This window comes from Candoia aspera, chromosome 1, assembly GCF_035149785.1.
Source record: "Candoia aspera isolate rCanAsp1 chromosome 1, rCanAsp1.hap2, whole genome shotgun sequence".
NCBI lineage: Eukaryota > Metazoa > Chordata > Lepidosauria > Squamata > Boidae > Candoia > Candoia aspera.
In genome coordinates, this window is record NC_086153.1 from 256,118,366 (window position 1) to 256,136,369 (window position 18,004).

Sequence of the window (18,004 nt, forward strand, 5' to 3'; positions counted from 1 at the left end):
CAGTGTGCCTGCCTCTGAAGGCCTTATGCTGGGGGCCTAGTGGGCTTCCTTATGCAGTTGGTTGGCTGCTGTGAGAACAGACTGCTGGACTAGGTGGGCCAGGGGTCTGGTCCAGCAGGACACTGCTTATGTTCTTATGTTCATCCATATTCTCGTAATGCCATCTGGTGATCCCAACACTACCCAAGGCTGCATTGCCCTAGCTTGCAGGGGAAGGAAAATTAAGCCGTTATTTACTAAATATGATAAAACTAATCATAGAGTCTGGATTCACACAACAAAGAAGCTACAATGTAGTTGGCTATCATGGGTTTAGCATATTGTGCAAATATAGCCATTACCACTGTTTTTCTTGATTGTCTTAACAGCATCGAACTCATTACCGTCAACAATCACCCGGTGATATAGATTGAATCTCTGTTCCAGGGACTAACAGGGCCCTGTTTGGCAATTTCAGTGGGTAGAAGCGATATGACTCCCTTATTTAAACAGCTACATGTATTTCTGATTTATTTCCAGGATTAATTCAAAGCCATATGTCTACTACCACTGGGGAGTAGACAAGGCATCATCTTCCATATAAACCTTCCCACTTGTTGCCCTTTCTCATTCTCAGGCCTTAGGGCTCCCTTTCTAGAGATTTTTATCTTTTTTCCTTTTTACCAATTTTTGATCAGATTGTTAACATCTTCCTTTATAAGAATGCTATTGCATTTAATTCTGGTGAAAATAATTTTAATGGTTTATTTTATTAATACTGTGATATTCTTTTGTTTGTGTGTGGATTATAATGTTTCAGTATTTAATAGGCTTTAATTACCATAGCCTTTTTTGAGGCAAGACACAGCTGAAGCGTATTTTTATAAGACAGCCCTTTGAATTTCTAGAAATCTAATAGAAAAATAGCAGAAATGCATAAGGAAAATCAGTTACTAAATTCATAACCAGGTATTTTGAGGGATTAAAAATGCAACCGTGTGGCTTTTTCTGATTTTTTTGTCAGATGCAGTACAGTCAGAATTCAGTATTCTACTTTTAGCCAGGCACAGAGACATAATTTTGTGTTACAGCAACATTGGGTAGCTGTTTTTTGTTTTTTGTTTTAATTTAAAAAATAGTTATTTCAAAGTGGGAGTTTTTAAAATGCCATAATAGAGATTGTGTGTGGGTGATTTTACTTTTAAAAGAAATAATCAAAGACTTCTTTAAAAAAAAAAAAAGGATAAAAATACTTTGGAAAATTATGTGGGGTAAAACTGTAAATAACAAGGCAACTTTTGTCACTTTTTTCTGGATAATAAACACATTAAGTAAATTTACTTTGTTATATTATATTTCTGGGATGCTTTAACTAGAGCTGTGGTAACTCCATATATAGAAATGATCCCAAGGGGAGGATCGTAGGAACTAATTACGTTGTGTGAAACATCTCAGTTTTTACAATAAAACCTTCCCATGGTAACCAGCATTTTAATACTCCAATTAAAGGGACTTTAACCTTTCTGTTAAAAACAGTTAAGAAAGACAGAACCATTAAAGCATAATAAATCAAAGTTCTAAAATGTTTGTTGTTGTTTTTTGCTCAACAGAGGCTCTGAATTCTTTTAGAACAGATACTCTTTATTCTTACATATGGGGCTGTTCAGTAGTGCCATCTTTAAACATGTGACTTACCTTTAGGGAAATCTATGGCCCTGGGACGGTGTTCTAAGGACTGCTGTGTGGGTTGGATTTCTGCCTCAGAAAGGAAAATTCAGGCTTAGACTACCCCTTTAGCTTCCCCCCAACCTTCAAGGCTGGAGTTTACTAAGGTCAGAAATCTCTAATTTTGGAAAGTCTCCAAATGAGGTATGATGGGAGGGCAGGCTGGCAAGTCTGAAGTTGCATTATGTAAATGATTTTTTCCATTACACCCTACAAGACTTGGCCAAATGTATTTCATTATATGTCCTACCTGTCAATAAAAGAAGATACTTTCATTAATTGCAGCCAACAGAATTGCTGGCAGGACTTCTTCTTAGAGCTGCTGCAGGAACAACTTTAGAGTACCCTGGAGTAGAGCATTTGATTGCTGTTTATTTTTTACTGCAAAAATATAATGCATATATAATTCTTTTTTCACCTTCAAGGAGGGAAGTCCTAAAAGAAAAAGTGTGGTGATAGTGTCACTGTACAGTCAATCCACCTTCAGTCAGAGTATGATCTTCCAGCTGAAGAACAGTGCTTTAGAAAAACAATTGATATCACTGCTTATCCAATACATCAATTTTCCCTTCTTTTTCATCTTTTACTTAACTTTGTTATCACATCTGAAAGACTATGAGGACCAGAGGGCGAAGTCAACCTTTTCCTTGTATTGGAAGAAAGGCTCCCGGACAACTGAATAACCTGGATTAATTTCCTAGATATTTAAATGTGTGATGTGTATAACCAGAAGTGGAAGTGAACACAGCTCCTAGGTTAAGCTATATGATATTATGGAGTAGGTAGTTGCTCCTTCACAGGGTCAAGGATCTACACATGGTTGGAATTGATACGATGGGGCTCCTGTTTATAAGAATTACTATTAGAATATTAACCTGCCCTGAAGAGAATGTTTTAAGATTAGAATCCTGAAAAGCACATGGTTACTTGAAGAAGGGATGGAAGGGGGACAGTTATTCCTGGGGCTGGTTGGCCCATGAGGGTACCAATGGTTAAGATCTTCCCATCTGGAATTTTATATTTTATATTCTATTTTATAGTGTATATTTTGCATTTGCATTTGCATTTTTAGGTATTTATATTAAATTGTTTTAGCGATTTGCTGTTTTCATTATTTGTAGGCCGCCCAGAGTTGTTGCACGCGAGATGGGAGGCAAAGAAATTTAATTAATTAATTAATCTGCAATTCCATACCTTCCATGCTTTCCACCTTAAAAAGATAGAATGGTCTGTGTAGAGCTGGGGGGGTGGTATTTTAAAAAGTCTCAATACCTAACAACAGGTTCCTAGTATTAAGCTAGGAAGTTTACGAAAGAAATGGTTTCTTAGCATTATACAGATGTCAAAAGTGGTAATATTTGATCTTCAATGTGTGCCTCTGAGAAAACAAGTTTCTAACTGAAACTTAGAGGTTTAGTATATATCACAGTAATATTAGAATTAACCAATGATGTTTTAACCTAATCCCTTTTGGAAACTAGAAGCTGTAATGCAATTATTTTATTTTTCCTAATATATTTCTGACACTGCTTTTATTCATATAAATGTTTGGGGCAGGTTAAAAGAAATTTTGAAGTGTGTGTTTGCAAAGCGAGAGGATATCAGGAAAGAGTTCCTCAAGCTTGAACTACAACTAAAAGAAAATGCCCTTAAAACACATTATCAGAAACGTTGCCATGAACAAATTGAAATAGTATGCTCATGCTCACCAGAGAGACTGGAAAAGGTAAGCAATTTATACAACAGATCTGCTATCTTTCTTTTTATATTTTTAAATTGTTTAAATTGTTATTGTATTTACAGATAGTTCTCAAGCTATGACCATTCGTTCAGCAACCATTCAAAGTTATGACGGCACCGAACAAAAGAACTTATGACTAGTCCTTGAAGTTCCAGCTGTTGCAACGCCCCTTCAGTCATTGAACAAATTTTGAGCACTTGGCAACCAACTCACACTTACATCCCGCGGTCACGTGATCGCCATTTGCGATCTTCCCTGTCAGTTTCCCACAGGCAAAGTCAGTGGGAAGGCCAGCAGAAAGGTCTCAAGTCACTCGGATAAGTCTCCCCCATCCCTGGCCTTTCTTCGCTTGCACGTACCATGCCTCCTTCCCCCCCTTCACTCGCACCACATGCCCTCCTTCCCCAGCCTCATTCCGCACACTTTGCAACTGCATCACTTAGCGATGTTAGTTCCAGTCCCAATTGCAGCTGTAACCCAAGGACTACCTGTAATGTCTGAGAGCCAGTTTGGTGTCGTGGTTCAGGCATCAGGCTAGAAACCAGGAGACTGAGTTCTAGTCCTGTCAGGCACAATGCCAGCTGGGTGACCTTGGGCCAGTCCTTCCCTCTCAGCCATAGGAAGGAGGCAAGGGCAAACCATTTCCAAAATCTTGCCAAGAAAGCTGCAGGGACTAGTCCAGGCAGTTGTCAGGAGTCAGGACTGACTCAAAGGCACCAAAAAAAGAGTAATGTAAAGCATGTAGTTCTGGTTCTGATCCAGGGGGTCTGCTTGCTGTACTCACATAACATTTTTCTTTTTTATTTACTAGAGATCTGAGGACATTCAGCTGAACATACTGAAAGCTTGTGTAAAAAGTGTTTCAGGGGCACATTAGCTTGCCTTCCCCTCTCTCATAACCAAAATTATCTCATTGTCGTCCAAAATCTGAGCAAGAGATTTTCTAATCCAATCTTCCTGTCCTGATGCCCTGTTTACTCATCTGCTTATGTTTTTCTCAGATCCTGCTTCTTTCTTCACCATTAGTGATCCTTTATTCCAACAGTTTTCATATTTTTTCAGGCTGCAGAACCTGTTAGTTAAAAGAAAGATTTTCCAGAACCCCCGATCAAGAGGATAAGCAGTAATGATAGAAAATTGGCAATAAAATGAAACATAAACTGTTTATAATAAATGCAAAATTAATGTTTCAAAAGTACAAAAAAATAAAATGGGGTTTCAAAATTATTTGGGAGATTGATTCTTTAAACAATTCAATGCTCTGGACACTTGGGTTGTTACACAAAACGTATGAAATGTTATTTTCTTCTTGTGGTCGTCTGGACATTTTCTTTTAATGTACCCTGGACTTCTATCTTTCAGACTGGAATGTTTGGTTTCCAGATGTCTTGCTAATTTTTTAAGATTCAGGCTACTGTTACCCGATATTTGCTTGCATTCAGCATGTAACCCACCTGGGTTGCCTTTCTTGCCAGTCCATGTAAAAGCAAAGTTGATAAAATTCTGATCCTAATTCTGTTTCTCGGTCCTTGAGCTTGAATTCTCAAACCTTGTCCCACGATAAGCAGCACCAGCACCAGCACCAGCACCACTGGAATTTGTTTTGCTTTTTACGTTTTTCGCCTTCTTCCGTTCCATCTGCTATTGCGCCAATTTTTAGCCAATGATCCACACCTGGAAAAATATTTATGAGGCCTAATTAAAGAACAAAGTAATATTCACATACTAAGAGCTGTATATCAGGATGGGTTTTGATGGCATGGAGATTTCCCCTTCTGAATGCGTAGGTGAAACTACTTCTGCCTGCCTGCCTTCTCATGGATATTTACTCCAGAGGAAGTCCAACTCCAAAGGGATTTGAGGTACACATGCGCTGCGATGAAGCAGTGCAGTCCTAAGCTTTTTTAACTAATCCCCACAGTTCAGTGGGATTTACTCATAAGTAAGCGTTCTGATTATTAGGCAGACTTCTTGCAGATATGTCTGCAATGTGAAAATCACCGTGATCATTCTTACGGAGTTAGAAATGTTTTTCGGAGCTTGGGGCAGGCAGGAAGTTGGGTTTTGTTCCTGTGAATGTGATGAAGGCAAGGCAGCCAGTAGCTTCCTAAGGGAGCCCTCACAGATGTTGGTGACGTACATGAGTAGTTCTTATTGAGCTACCACAATTGGGACCAGCAACTCAGTCGTTAAGTGAAGCAGTCACTAAGTGAAACCATGCTTGTGCTTACAAAATTACTTCAGCTTTCCTTTGCTTTACAGACCTGCAAAGGTTGTAAATGCGAGGATTGGTCGCAAAGTTACTTTTTCATCACCATTGTAACTGCAAGCAGTCGCTAAACAAGGATTACCTGTAGCCACTGAGAGAACAACAGCAAGGAAGGAGTGGGTGGTTGAATGTATTTGACATTTTTCCCCCCCTTTAGCCTTCTGTCCTCACAGAACCCATTCAGGTCTGCAGAACCCAACCTGAAAAAAACCACTTTCTCTCTTATTTCAGTTCTCAGTATCCTTCTCTATCTGTGGGTCTTTCTTGAAAGGTAACCCCCAAGTCAAACTGTATTTTCACTGCCTGCTATTCTGTGACTCGATCATCTTAACAATTTGCTGCCCTTTTTTTTTCCCTTTCTCATGGCAAGTCTTCAATAACTGCAAAGAAAAAAAAGGTGGGCTTGGGGTGAGCTGCTAGTTTTTATTGGGTTTACATGCAAGGATTTTTGTCTCCCTTTTTAAAAAAATTATATTAACCTTTTTTAATCATGCTTTATCTGAAAAAGCAATATGACTTGAGCAGATTGTATGCAGATAAACTTCCATTATATAGCAGTTAACAATCCGTCAAATTTTGAATTTCAACAGCATACATTTGTTTTGTTTTGTTTTCTGCTTTCATCTATTTTCAATTAAGAATAGCAGTAGCTTTCTAAAAACGAAAGGTAACTCTTTTTTTGCTGCTATACTAAGAACAAAATCTTTTAGAAATTGAAGATAAATACATAAAGCCTTATTTCAATAGCCGTTATTCTTAATAGTTAACTGCATCTTTAACTTGGAGTTGAAAGAGCAATTTGGTAGCAAGAAAAGCAAACTTTTCAAAAGATATCTTGGGGCAAGAGAGGATAATGTAAATACATATTTATCCTTTTGGATGTGTGTCGAAGACCCAAATGAATTGCTTTAATCAATCATGCCACTAGTGGATTGAAAAGCTGTGGAGTGAATAGCGCTTCAGTCCAATAGCGCCTCAATCCAGCTATTCAGGTAGCCTTTTACTGTAGGTAAAACACTACCTGAATAGGTAGTCTTTTACCTTCGACCATTGATCAGCGACCATTCGAAGTTACGAAGGCGCTGAATGAATGGTAGTTACAACTGGTCCTTGGAGTTCTGGCCATCCCAGCACCCCTGCTGTCATGTAATCACGATCTGGGCACTTGGCAAACCGGTTTGCAATTACAACAGGTTGCGGTGCTACGTGATGATATGATCACCATTTGCAACCTTCCCTGCCAGCTTCTCCAGAAAATCAGTGCAGAAGCTGGCAGGAAAGGTCACAAGTCACTGGGGTAAGTCTCCTGACTCGTGCACCCTCCCCCAGCCACTCTGCGCTCACCACTCACATGACCTGTGCACCTGATCCATGCCACACCCCGCACTGTGCCTCTTGCACACCCTCCCCAATCCTCCCATGTACCCACCCACCGGCAGCAGCCATTTTCCTGCCTGTCAGCCTGGTACTTGCAACTTCCTGCCAACTTGCCCACTAACTTTGGTCATGGGAAGCCAGCAGGAAGTTCCTCACCTAACAACCATGGGTTCAGTTAATAACGGCAACCGGGACTGCAGGGATTGCCGTTGCTAAGCAATACCATCCTCCTTTACAACTGTATCTCTTAGTGACAGAAATTCCAGTCCCAATTGCCATCATAAGTTGAGGACTAGTTGTAGATGGTGCCAATGCTCTGTTCTGCCAGTTATAGCAACCCTGTTAATAATGTGCAAATAATAGCATGTAACACGTTGACATACTTCTGAGTTTCTAAAGTCATAGTTGATAGTAAATGAAGTAGCATGGATGGGAGGGAACACTGGGTTTTATTCCGTTGCCACTTTCAGCTAGCAAAATTAGAAAATACTGATTCTCCTTTCCCAACACATCCCCAAATCTACTTCAGATGGCTGGAGAAATGGGAGTACAAGAATCTCCCTTTGCACAAGAAGTTTCTCTGTATGGTGTTAAATCTAATCTCTTTAATAACATTCTGTAAGGCAAAATAAAAATGTGTCATTGGGCAGGACAACGTACTCTGTTTTCAGTAGTAACCATACTTCTGTTATCTGTGCCTTCGTCCTGCAAAGTTAAATTTCTTATATTATAGGCAACTGGCAGACATGATCACCGGCTTGCTTTACTTAAAACTCGCCGTTTGCATCTAGAAAAGAAAAAAGAAGAAGAATCTAAATGTTTTGAGGACAACACAAATTGGTTGCACAGGTTGGAGAACGAAATGCGCCTCCTGGGACAAGATGGTCATATTCCTCCAGTAAGCTGCTTCATTTTTTTTTCCATTTTTTTTTTCATTTTTGTTTCTCAGCAGTATATTATTTATAGAATTTATATGCTGCCAACTCTACAAATTCATGGTGGCTTACAACAAAACTAAGACAATATATATCACAGGGTTGCTGTTGTGGGGAAAATAGGAGGAAGGAGTATTAGGTATGTTCGCCGCCTTGAGTTATTTGTAAAAATAATAATAAAGGCGGGATAGTAAATAAATAAATAATATAAGTATATAAGTAATAAAACATGTATTATAAGTCTAAAGCACCAGTATCACTTAATTGAAATGAGCATGGCAAGAACAACACCATAATAGCATCAATGCTAATTATAAACAACATTCCTGTACCCATTAGAAATAATAGTATAAAATAACTATTAACAATATTAAGAGCAGGTGGTTGTAATGTGTAACCAGTCTTAGCTGATCTTTTTCCTGCCCTGTATATATTTTTCAAGGGGCAAAAATCAACTTCTTTTATAGGCACAGAAAAGTAAGTATTTTTCCATCCATAAATTGGAGATAAACAATTAGCTATAATCATAGCCTTCTATGATTTACTTTAATCACAGTTGTATTTATTTACTTATCCTGAAGACTCTTGTAATGCTGAGTTACAGAGACAGCTTTGCCATGAGAATTTGTTGACACCTTTTGTTTATGCTGCAGAGGAACCATGTGCTTATGACGCACAGAATGCCCCTACATGGGTTTCAATTTTTTTTTTAATTGGTTCAATTGTCTCCGATTCTTGGATACTGCCTGGGCAAGTCCCTGCAGTCTTTTTGGCAAGGTTTTTCAGAAGTGGTTTGCCATTACCTTCTTCCTAGGGCTGAGAGAGAGTGACTGGCCCAAGGTCACCCAGCTGGCTTTGTTCCTAAGGCAGGTATAGAACTCACAGTCTCCCAGTTTCTAGCCTGATGCCTTAACCACTGCACTAAACTGGCTCTGATGGGTTTTAAAAGTAATTCTCTAATAACATCCTGCAGAGGGTGGGAGATTGGATATAATGACTCCTTCCGAGTCTATAATTCTTTGATTCTAAGCGATTTTAGTTTTTTAAGCTGAAAAGACTCCACTATTTTATGAATCACTAATTAGTGAGGGGACAGGAGAAGTCAGAGCATTAGCACAAATCCCACTGATAAGCAGATTGAAGTAATGCTGGTGATTTTGGTAAGGCATCCCTGGAAATGGATAGTTGGCAGCAGATATGCCATTATATATGATATAATGGAATAAGCTTCCAGTAGGGTCAAATAAATGAAATAAAGCTGAGTTGCAATCCATACTGTATTGACCAATGTTTAGCCATTATGATCTTGTATTTGTCATGTTAGACCAAATCTTCCATCTGTACCTATGTACAATGCCAGCAGTCCACATGCTGTACCCCTGTGATTCATGTATTGAGTTTATCCATTTCTGTAACAGCTTCTGAATAGAATCTGAGCATTTCCTATTGGAACATCTATCAATATAGAGGTTATGATTGGCCACTTGTGCAAGCTGCCTTGAGTTGACTTCCAGTGTTGTCTTCCATAGTCCCACTGAGTTCTTGAGGAAGGTCCTGAGTGTCCTGTTGACTTTGTATAGTGCCAGGCATTCACAGAACCATGTGTGTGGCATTGAGTCGTAGGCTTTCCTGTAGCCAATCCAGGCTGTGCTCAGATTGGTCTGTCTAGACCTTGAGTCTTGGGCAACTGCTCTATCTATGAGCAACTGGTGTTTTGAGCCTCTGGTGTTGTTCCCAATGCCCTTCTGAGCTGTGCTCATGTACTGGCCCTTATGATCCTGTAGCTTGGCAGCTATGATGCCTGCTAGGACTTTCCATGTTGTGGGGAAGCAGATTATTGGCTGGTAGTTGGATGGTGTTGTTCCCTTGTTGGGGTCTTTCATGATCAGCACTGTCCTACTATGTTAGCCAGCCTGAATGTAGGAATTCTCTCTGCATACTTCTGTACTTGCCAATAACTCTTTCCCCTGAAAGTCCAATGCAATTGACTTCTAGCAGTGCCTTAAGAAATAACAAAATGTGCAAAAGTGTATTGGAGTGAGTACACCAAAATTTATTGCTTAATTGAAGGTAAAATAGTGTTTCTCATATTCTGGTCTATTGTAAGAACCGACACCATTAGTCGCAATAATAACCTGACTCATGCACAATTGGAATATGCAGAATTCAGATTTATTGAGAAAAAGTGTACAGAACAGAAGAAAGCTGTGATTGGAAAAAGCGCGCCAAAGGTAGCTCATTAAAACATTCCAGTACTCAGCAACCCCCCTCATATATCTTTCTCACCCTCCTTCTAATGGCCAGCTATACCAGCCGCAGATGTCTCTGCCAGTATGACCTTGACTTTTCCCTTTCTAGCCCAAACAGTAGTAATTCACACTTCTTGCAATTCCCCCCTCCCATCTTCCTGCCTGACACACGTTGACTCAATCATGGCGGACGAACACGATCAGACAATTCAGCAATCCTTTGATTGTGGAGTCTGACATCTATAGTTCGTTTGATTTGGAAAATAAATCTGCAAGAAGACAAGTTGGAGAGGAATGTAAATTATTGAAAATAAGAGGGCAGGACCTTTTCAGTCAAAATCACTATAGTCTGACTTTCGATATGACATTGAATTTTTCACCAGTTACTCAGAACAGTAGCTGCTTTAGCTAACTATCTTTAGCTAACTATATATAAGTTAAACTTTTTTCAGATATGGAGTTTTGTGTGTGTGTTTGTGATGCAGTAAGAAGAAAATGCTGTAGCATCTGTATTATGAACATTCAATAAAATACTGTTTTGTTTTGCTACTTGAAAAGGTTTCCATTAGGACAGTTCTGAACTTCATTGAGTAACAGTTGACTATGAGCTGATTTGCACTAAAGTAAAATGTAACCACTCTAATCATGATAACTGGCTCTTGGAACTGAAATATTTTTTTCTTTTAGGGCTTAGCAGTTTGGGACACAAAGGCGAAAACGTCTGTGATAAACCTTGCAAAAACTGAGTTCTTCTGTTTGCTTCTTTAATTTGCCCCTCCGCCCCTTGCCAAAAAGTGCTGTTATAGTGGGAAAGGGGGGCCTTTCCTGCTGAATTTTAGCACTGAGGTAGTTTGGCAGGCTGCAGGTTAGTGGAATGGGCAGTAGGAATAACCTTGAGGAACAAGAGGAAAAGCCATAACCAAGGTCAGGTAAAAAATTTGAGTCAGTGGCAGAAATGTAATTTGAGAAAGCATCTCAGACTTGACTCTCCCTGGTTCTCACAAAGATTAATGGAGGGAGGAAGTGCATTGAGGCTTGCAAGACTGATGTCAGCCCTTTGAGGTACACCAGACTGGGAAACCAAAGTTATGAATGCTAATACCACTTTTATTATAAGATTACAATAACAGAATCTTACAAGTCTGAATGCGACTCTCCGCTCCTCCCTTTTTCTTCGTGAGAACTAGGAAGGATCAAGTCTTGGTTGCAGCTCTTCCTGTTCCTCAGGGTTATTCCTACTGCCTATTATAGTAAGAGGCCAGATGCGACTCACAAGCCATAGGTTTCCCATCCATGCCTAGTTTAGCAGAAGATCTGAATGGGGACTTGGAAACGTTATTGGCTGATCCAGTCAAGGAAAGAAACCAAAGCATGGCATAGTTTCTCTCCCTTCCAAAAGATAAGCTATAATCTCCATTGGCCTCATGTATCATGCAAACCAGGTCTATAGTAGACTCTTGTAATAAGCTGCTGTTATTTGCTCTCCATGGAAATCTTCACAGGAAAAGGTGAAAAATGCACACAAATCAGAAGAGAAGCCAAAATATAAAATTTTACAAAAAAAAAAAAAAAAAAGCATGTTGCATTCTTCAAACAGTATTTTCCATAGAATACTCTTTAATGAAGTTTATGCATTTTGTCACCACTGAACTGGTGAACAGTTTTTAGCATATAGAAATATATTAATAAATGGAAAGCACAACAGCTATCACTTTTTTAAAATGCTACAAATATATTGCCATTCTAAACTTTAGTGTTACTGTATGCATGTTGCTCCTGCCCCAGGAACACCATCTTCCCCTCCCCCAAGTCTTCACAGCCCCATCCCTGCTGTCTTTCAGGCTTTTCGAGCAGGCCTGGGCCAGGATAAATTTCTGAATCCCCATTACAGAGGAAATATTTTGATTCTTTCTGTATTTTCCTGATGCGGTATCTTGTTCTTTTGAGTTTTTTATGGATTTCTTTTTTATATGGTTTTTATGATGTGTTTTATTTAATTTTTTTTCTTAAATGTATGCCATCTTGATATGCCTCACAACTAGGTGGCTTATAAATCAAATAATATGTGGTAATTTTTTTTTTAACTGACCTCACATTGAAGGGTGTTCTCCGGTATTCTTTCATCATTCTCTACCAACAGAGCCAGTTCTTCCTCTTGGCTTAGCCTGGGTGGTTTCTAGGCATCAGCACGTGGGCAATGTTTCCACTTTGGTCTACTCTCTTGGCCTTCCTTGATCTAGTATCAGTTCACACTCATTTTCTTGACAGTAGTCCTAGATTTAAGATGGGCAAGTCAAAAAATTGTCAGGACTTCTTGTTTGCATTTTTATCTTTGAAGACATTAATTCAGTTGTCCACACTGTGCTTAGCTTTAACCAGGTTTAGGCAACCAATATTCTCCTTCTATCCCTTGCCATTGATTAATTTGGCTGGAAATGATGTGAATTGTCCAAAATATCAAGAGGTTCTCTGGCTTTCGCTTTGTATTGGGTTTGCCTGTCCACTCTTAAATTAAAATATTCTGCTATTGTATAATGTTGCCCAACTTTCCTTATTATATAATAAGGTTCTGAGTCACGCAGGGATGTCCCTAGGGTATGGTCAAAAAAGTACAGATGGCAGCCAGAACTGTGTGATTGACGCTTTGCCTGTTTTTTATGTGTCACAGAGCTTCAATCACACAGACTCAGCCGTCTTCTGGACGTTATTGATCACGATCTGTGGACACTCCTGGAGTCACACCCACTGTTGAAATAAATGAGATGCATGGCTATTATAAAAGTTGTATTTTGATACTTTTCAGTTGTACAGTGTATAATTTTGATTTCAATTTCACTTTTTTCAAGGATCTACATAGAGATCTGAAGTGTTGTCACCTGAAATTGGAAATTCAGGATTTGAAAACACAAATTGAATACATGAAAACTCTAGTAACCCTACAAGAACAGCAGTATAAGCAGACAGAAAAGTAAGTCTGTAGTAAAATGCCTCATTTAACTTTTATATTTAAAAAGGTCTCCCAAGTGGGAGAGATGGGCGGTAATAAAAATATGATTGATTGGTAGATAGATAAATAGATAGATAGATAAAAATTATTTTTGACACATAAAAGCTGCAGTTATGTTAACTGTATATGAAAGTGGCAGTGGACCATTTGGATAGTTTTCTTCAAGAAACTAAAAATGGAATCAGTCTTCTTTTAGAAAATATAAAGCATCTCATTCAGAACATTTTTTGCTTTATCTAAATATGCATGAGGCCAAATTCTTTAGCATGTATTATAAAAATCCAAGTTCAGCATATTACAGCATGGTATTTTACTGTATATTACTGTCCATAGGAGACTTACTGTGACTTGAAACTTTTACTTTCAGTTATTGAATAGAGAAAGACAGCAGGAAAATAACCATTATCCTAAACTGGGGTGGGCTTCTACATCTTCCTTCACATGTGCTTCTTAGATGGGATTTATACTGTGTGTTAGAAAAAAAGGATGGGAAAGGGGATATTAAGAGAATATAATTAGTTGGAATTAATCTAATGCTAAAATAATTTTTAAAATACTCAGATAATCTTAATTCCTACTAAGCATTTGAAAATAATAATTAATTTTCCAGAAAACAAGGAGAAGTTGTTAATGTCCCACCTACTTTTTATCAGAAACATCAGAATGCCATAAAAAACCAAAAGTAGCCCTTTGCAAGAAAGACTTTTGCCCATAATATACTTGCTCTATACTATGATGCAAGTTGTCCAGCGTATTTTAATATAAAGGCAGCAAAAGCTTCTGGATTTCTCTGTTTCTTCTAACAGTTCTGGAATTAATTCCAAAGAAGGCGTAACTTTAGCCTTTTCCAGGAATTACTTCACAAAAAACTAAAATGGATACAGGTGGCCCATGCAATAGCTGTGACCTGAGTTTGTTTGGCTCGAAAGTGTTTTCTTACGTAAGGTGATCAAAGAATATACATTCTGGCAAAAAACAGTGTCCCAAAGAAAGCCCTGTCCCATGAGCAAAAAACAACCGCAGGTGATTAACCTATGAAGCATTGTGCAACAGCCAATTCTGAAACTGATAGTGATTCAAGAAACTGTGTGCAAGTGGCCAACTGCAAACAGTTAGTGAGGAGACCTGCCTCCTTGCCAGTTCATCAAAGAGTTGTTAGAGAATCAGAAAGCCGCTACACTAATGTACACAGCAGTCTGTTGGTTCTAAACTGAAAATGAAGCTGCTGACATTTTTGTGACCCCATTCCATCCAACTCAATAAATCTTGCTAAAGAGAACTCTATGAGAATTGTTGCTGGAAAATAATCACTGTTAGTTTAGGCAGCTGCTGAAGAACTTGACAGGTAGTGTGGAAGGTAGAGAGGGAAGAATGAAAGGAGGAAGATCAATCTCATATCAAAATATCCAGCGGTGGTATCTTTTTCTCCCAATATATTTGTATACGATTTAGATCATACAGTATGTGTATATATGTGTGTGTGTTATAATTTTTAAATAAAATTAGTGTGATTTCACATAAGATGTCTTTGAGATACTTAGAATAATCTTTTTGTTGTTACAGAATTCTGAACTCTTTGCTTCCAGTTTTAAGAAAGCAGTATATTGCTTTAAAAAGGACGGAGTTAGCCAATGGTGTTGAGGATGACTTCAGGGAGTTTAAGCAGCTGATTCACAGAGAGAAAGCTGTAGTTTGGGCTGACCAGATTGTTGAATCAGATCAAAATGATGAATTCATGATGTCTTCTATCACATCATTTCCACAGCTTGTAAGCTATCAGAATACTCCCTGTAGTAAGTAACTGTATTTTGTGTATAAAATGTTGACTATATTCACAGAAAATGACCTTATCTCAAAAGACAGATTTACAGTAAAGCCTAACATAATCTAATGGGTGTTTTCCCTAGAATTTACTGTGGTGTCATCAGTTAAATTCAAAGGAGAGAAAATAAGTTCCCTAGCATCCTAGGACATTTCACAAAGTGGACCTCTCCAAATGTTTTCACATTGGTCCAAACCAATAGGATCAGTAGTGTGATCAAAACTCTACATAACTGGATAGCTAAGTTAGACATCACAATTCAGCTTCATCAGTGTCACAGGGAATACCATTGCTTGCACTATTCTGATCTTTTTAGGTATAGACACATCATGGCATCTGAATATCTTTTCCAAGGCCTTCATGGCTGTTCTACCAAGTGCTAGTCTGTGACATATTTCTTAACTGCTTGTTCCTTTACTGTTGATGGTTAACCCTAAAAGGCAAAAGTTATCTACCACTTCAGTATTTTCATTATCGATTCTAATACTGGTTGTTGTACCTGTTGTCATTAGGTTGGTCTTCTTTACTAATTTTAGTCTCATTTTTTCACTATGCTCCTTGGTTTCTAGCCCAGAACCTTAACCACTTTTCTGGGCTAGAAAACAGGAGTCTGTGAGTTCTAGTCCTGCCTTAGGCATGAAAGCCGGCTGGGTGACCTTGGGCTAGTCACTTTCTCTCAGCCCAACTCGGTGCAATGTAGACTAGCCTCTTCGTGGTGCACCCTGGGCAATGTGACTTGTCACAGCTAAATAGTCTACACATTTGGCTGCTGGACCTCACAAGGATTTCCCAGCAAGAAAAAGTAGCTTGACTTTTATTACTACAGTTTGCAGCTCCTTTCCATTTTCAGCTATTAGAGAAGTGTCATCAGCATAGCACAAGTTACTGATGTTTCTTCCTCCAGTTTTAAAACCGTGCTTATCTTCTTCCAATCCAGCTTCCCTTGATACAAGTTCAGCATATAAGTTGAATAAATAAAGGGAGAATATACAGCCTTGTATCACTCCTTTGCCAACCTGGACCCAATCTGTTTCATCATGTTCTCTCTACTGTGGCTTCTAACCTGTGTATAGGTTTATCATCAATCATTGTATATTTTCATCTATCAGAAGACCACCCAAATAAGCTTCAAAGTCTCAAAAAGCCTGATGAGTCAAGGCCATTTTGTTGTCCCCTACAAAACCTAGGAGAAGATTGGCTAGTAAATTCAGAAGACAGCAGAAATTCTACTCAGTTGTAATATCTGGGGAAGAAAGCCCATACCTTCATAGATTATATTCTCTGAACAATTTCTGGTCATAAACTAAAGCAAGGAATTATTTATTAATTTAGAAAACACTGTACTTCATTTTTTATTCTGTAACTACCTTAACTTATATGAAACCCTTATGTTATATTATTTAGAACATACTGCTATATGCAATTTTTTGAGTGCTCCTTTTCTAATGCCCATGGAAGAAACATCAGTAGACATGTACACACATTGATAGTAAAACTTAATTTGACAACTGATGCCTTTGGCACTGTTGTTACGTTGATTTGCCTAAGCCACTGGTGTTTTTGTTTTCCCCAAGCTTCTTGACATTAGGGGATAACATTCAGTGAAAATATAACTACTGGTTGACAGATTGCCATGAAAGATATCTGTTATTGATCTCCTATGGCAATGAAGAAAAAATTCTACAGGAGAGCTAGGAGTTATTCTCAAGGCACATGGAGTGATAATAAGACTGAATAGAATATATCATGCCAGCACTGTATTTAAGCTTGTGACACATCATATAGTCTCCAGTAATACAGTGGCAGATAGATTGGTGGTACTCTAGATATAAAAAGCTTGAGTACATTATCCTAAGTATGTAAAAATGCAAATGTTTTCAAGGTTCAAACATCTGTATGCCTTTCTTAAGAAATCTGAGATATTTCCTAGCATAGGGTAGAACTTTTAGAGTTGTATTCCAGAAAATGTTTTAATCCAGCAGATGCTTTTTTGAAGAGAAGTTAAACAAAGGTGGTTTTACAAATCCTCTTTCTTCTGAAATCTTCTTGACTATTTGCCATACTGTTCTGAAAGTTTCCCCAACATTCATGGAATGGATCAAAGAACATTCCGAGAGTGAAGTATTAATGTCATGATTTCAATCAGATTAAACCATTTGCACCTATTTCTGTGCCTTTGCATGATATAGCAGGAGTTGTCTAAAATGACAACAAGAATGGAACTGAGATTATTACCAGGTTTTGTGTGCAAGTCAGCATGTTGGGAAACTAAGACAAAGCAGAAACTACTGTATATCATTAAGAGAGAGAGAGAGAGAGAGAGAGAGAGAGAGAGATTTTTTTTCATAAATGGGAAGAGAAAGGAATGAAACTGAGTTACTAAGAGGTCTAGTTTCTGATTATACCAAATGGCTCATCAGCTGTCCAACAATGTCTTGGAGGATGGAGATTGAGTTTAAACTTTGCCTGAAAATATCTTTGTCCAGACACGAGTAAATTACTATATAACAATTTGCATTGCTTTAAAGTATCAGAAAGGTTCTTTCCAACTCGGTAATTCTATGGAAATTTAAGGCTATTCTGTTAGAATACATGTGTATTGCCATTTATGAGGTTACTAGTCAATTGGAGAAATCATGTTTTGAATTTCTAAATTTTGTATTAAATTTGGCCCCCAATTTTACCTGATAGCCAATGATTTGGATCGAGTTGAAACAGACACTTTTCCAAATCTTGTGGAATTTTGCTTCTTTAAAAAAGTTCAACACAGAAAATGACATGAGTAACAAAAACTGTTTCTTGAGAAAACACATTCTTGAGAGGGGCAAAATTTGGTAGCTGCCAAGACCTGACATGTATCTTCAGTAAGAAAATGTTTGGTTGGAGATTAATACAGATCC

The 18,004-nt window shown here is 38.3% G+C and overlaps 1 protein-coding gene across 1 annotated transcript in view; it reads left to right on the plus strand.

Annotated features, from left to right (window-relative positions):
* KIF18A (kinesin family member 18A) overlaps positions 1 to 18,004 on the plus strand; it is a 49,931-nt gene that overhangs the window by 14,502 nt on the left and 17,425 nt on the right. Inside the window, exons 9-12 of the mRNA XM_063289544.1 lie at positions 3,262 to 3,430; positions 7,825 to 7,989; positions 13,122 to 13,243; positions 14,846 to 15,075. Coding sequence (XP_063145614.1) covers positions 3,262 to 3,430; positions 7,825 to 7,989; positions 13,122 to 13,243; positions 14,846 to 15,075 — 686 coding nt within the window. The remainder of the gene's footprint in view (positions 1 to 3,261; positions 3,431 to 7,824; positions 7,990 to 13,121; positions 13,244 to 14,845; positions 15,076 to 18,004) is intronic.